General features: G+C 38.4%; 1 protein-coding gene across 1 annotated transcript in view; it reads right to left on the bottom strand.

Moving 5' to 3' along the window:
• PLEKHA8 (pleckstrin homology domain containing, family A (phosphoinositide binding specific) member 8) overlaps nucleotides 1-3,197 on the bottom strand; it is a 64,709-nt gene extending 61,512 nt beyond the window's left edge. Inside the window, exon 1 of the mRNA XM_006896138.1 lies at nucleotides 3,126-3,197. Within this exon, the coding sequence (XP_006896200.1) occupies nucleotides 3,126-3,197 (72 nt within the window). The remainder of the gene's footprint in view (nucleotides 1-3,125) is intronic.
• Between the last annotated feature and the right edge of the window lie 212 nt (nucleotides 3,198-3,409).

The raw sequence follows: 3,409 nt of genomic DNA, 5'->3' as shown, positions 1-3,409 counted from the left end.
TTTTTTAAAGGCTTTGGGGCATGGTTTTTGTGGATCTCCTGCATAAAACAGGCTTGAAAGTAGGAGTGGCATCCACTTGCAAGAAAAAGCTTGCCTCTGGAAACTATTAACTTGGATCAAAGATGAAAGTTTTGTTTTCAAGACTTTTGTTCATAGGGTCACTATGAGTCATATACAACTCTATGGCACTTAACAACAACCCTTTATAATGTTCTGACTTATTGGGAGCACTGCCTCAGGACTGGTCTCTGCACTTAGAAAAATAATTTCTTTCCCCAAATGTCACATAAATAGTGAACGATTTACTTGATGCACAATTTCTTCACAAGTAAGACTTTTCTAAGCTAGAAAATGTGATCAGTTTGTTAGAGACGGAAACAATATGCACAAAAAAGATCAGAAGTGGAATCTATGAACTACAATCTATACTTATTTTACTGAAAATCACTGATAAAATGTTATCACTTATTAAGTGTATTAATTCTTCACACATAATTTTAGCTATATAGAAGTTATTCATTTCTGTGTTACCAAAGAGATATGCTACAACAAAGATAATATGCTACAACTGCATCAAACTAAGGAATAAGTTTAAGTAAATCCCCCAAGTTTATATTGTAAGGGAACACAAACACTTCAGTCTGGCTTCTTACTCTGTCCTAGTGTGGACCCTCACTGAACCCTGTCCACCATGGGTGACCTTGCTGGTATCTTGAAGTACTGGTGGCTGAGCTTCCTGCATCACAGCAACATGCAAACCACCACAGTAAGGCCAGGGAATGTGAGCTTGCAGGCTGGCCATGACAGACAAGCAGCAAGGTAGATCAAACACTTCTGCAGTAACAGGCCCTCAAACACCCTATGGATAACGAAGAATACTGTGAGATACAATGCAGGAAGAAGAGCTTCTCAGGATGTACTGTTGTCATTGTGTGTCAAGTCAGAACCAATTCATAGCTGACACTCAAGTGGGTTTTCAGACTGTAAATAATTTGACTTCTTTTCCAATCTGGACACATTTTATTCCTTTTTCTAAGACTTGTTGTTAGGTACTATCAAGTCAACTAGAACTCACAGTAACCCTATGAACAACAAATCTAAATCTTGTCCTATTCTGTGTCATTCTCAGCCCATTGTTACAGTCACCATGTCAATCCATCTTGGTAAGGGTCTTACTCTTTCACTGACATCACCTTTCCTAGCATGATTCCTTTTTCCGTTTTGTTAAAGATCTTTCTCTCCTCCACCCTTCCGAGCATAATGTCATTTCCCAATGACTGGGTCCTCTTGATTACACACCCAAATCATGTGAGACCAATTTTCACCATCTCTGCCTCTAAGGAACACCATAGTTGCAGTTCCTCCAAGACAGACTTGTTCGTTCTTTTGGCAGTTGGTGAGACATTTTTTTAATAAGGTCTTTTGTCCTCCTTATTCATTCTCAAACTTTCAGATGCACAGGAAGTAACTGAAAAGACCCCAGCTTGGATCAGGTGACACTTGCTCTTTAGCACTTTTTAGGTGCTTGACAACAGATTTTTCCCAATGCAATTCATTTTTTGATTTCTTGCCTGCTGATACCATGGATGTTGACTGTGGATCTATTAATACTGAAGTGGTGAGAAGGAGTACGTTTGCATTTCCCAGACCCCAAAACAAACAAACAAACAAACAAACAGGCCCAAGAAAAAATCTTCTAAGCCTTTCTCCATTAAGTAGAATGTTGACTCTTCGCTTTTCATATATTCCCTCTATCACACTGAGGAATATCTTTTCTATTTCATGCTCTCTATCACATTGAGGAACATATTTTCTATTTCAATCATTTTGATGATTTTTATCAAGGAGGATTTGTATTTTATCAAATGTTTTTATATATCCAGAGATGATCACATGGTCCTTTTCCTTTGTCAAGTAAAATCCTTGCTGTTGTTGGAGAAGGAGAAGAAAGAAGAGATATCCCCTTACGGTAATGAATAATAGCCAGGCATTAGCTAAATTATAAACTTTTTAATCTACCATTAATTAACTCACAAGGAGTCTCTGAGGAGTTCTTCTTTGTGAGACTTGGAGATGAAAAAGATCCTGCACTTCAACAAGTATCAGTTTAGAGAGGAGTCAGGCATGCAGAGAGTGATGAGATGAACTATAATTATAATGCATTGTATCAAATCGTTGCTAGAACCTTCCATTAAAGCCTGTTGTGTGAGTCACTTCTGCATGTTTAGGCTAGATACTTACTTGTTGTGGACAGTCCTTTACTCAAGACAATCATTAAGAAACCATGGTCTATTTTCAGATTCATAACACCCAGATGTGTCATCTCAAGTATATTACTTAATTCCTCTGGGCATTACTATTCAATTATTCAATTGGAAGATTTGAGTTAAAGTTCCTTCCAGGCTTACCACATCCCCTTTCTCTTGACACAGCTTCCTTTCACCATCCAAGTGTCAAGAATCAAGGGAAATGTGGCCACATTGAGTTTCATTTTAAGCTTTTCCTCCTTCCTTCTTTCCTTCCTACCTTTCCCTTCTCTCACATGCCATACAGTGAGAAGACTCATAAATGTGATCTGAAAGGCAGGAGCAGTGCCACTATCTCCATTGAAGCTGAACTGGTAGAAATGTAATTGTGGGGAAACAACACTCTGTTACAGCCCTGCCACCCCTTACTGTGTGTATATATATAATACTTTGTCCTTCATATGTGAAAGATCCAGTGTTGGAATTCTTTGGTGTAAATAAACGTTTGGTTTCATTTATCGAGAAAAAAAAAAAAAAAGAATCATTCTGTCCTAACCCTCCAAGTCAATCACTAGCCCCAATCACTTCCATCTCAACATTGCACTACTCCCACCCCAGGGCACAGAATGCCAAGTCATGGAAAAGGCAGAAGTCAAGGAGACCTGGCTCCAGACTTACTGTGTGGCTCTAATCATCTTAAGAACTTTGATTTATTCATCTTGTCTATTTCAGTTCTCCTTCTTCACATTATGCTTCAATGATCTTACTCTTTATTACATATTGTTTTTACAATTCTTTTCCTCTACTCAGAAACTCAGAACAGCAATCACATTCATTGTAAACTCCAGGCTTAATATTCTAACCCTACCTTGACAACACCTTACTGTTGCCCCGCTTGCTTCCAGACATGAACTCCTTTTTAGTGCTACTAGTTTCTTCAGCAAAGGTCATTGTGGCACCCCAGTAGTTTCTCAATCTTCCTCCTTCAGTCTAGACCAATTGCACACACCCTTCATTTCCACCTCTAAGTTTTCCCTGACTTTTTTTCTTGAAAAGTTCTGTCTTCTGGCTAGTTTTAATAAGCAGTTTTCTTTCTCTCAAATCCAGTTAACCTTCAACGAGATGGAAAAGGCAATCTCCAATTTCGTATGGAATGGAAAAAA

The sequence above is a fragment of the Elephantulus edwardii genome, unplaced genomic scaffold (genome assembly GCF_000299155.1).
Source record: "Elephantulus edwardii isolate Elephantulus edwardi_28Jun2011 unplaced genomic scaffold, EleEdw1.0 scaffold00182, whole genome shotgun sequence".
Taxonomy (NCBI): Eukaryota; Metazoa; Chordata; class Mammalia; order Macroscelidea; family Macroscelididae; genus Elephantulus; species Elephantulus edwardii.
Note: the sequence above shows the minus strand (reverse complement) of the source record. Positions and strands in the feature narration are given on the sequence as shown.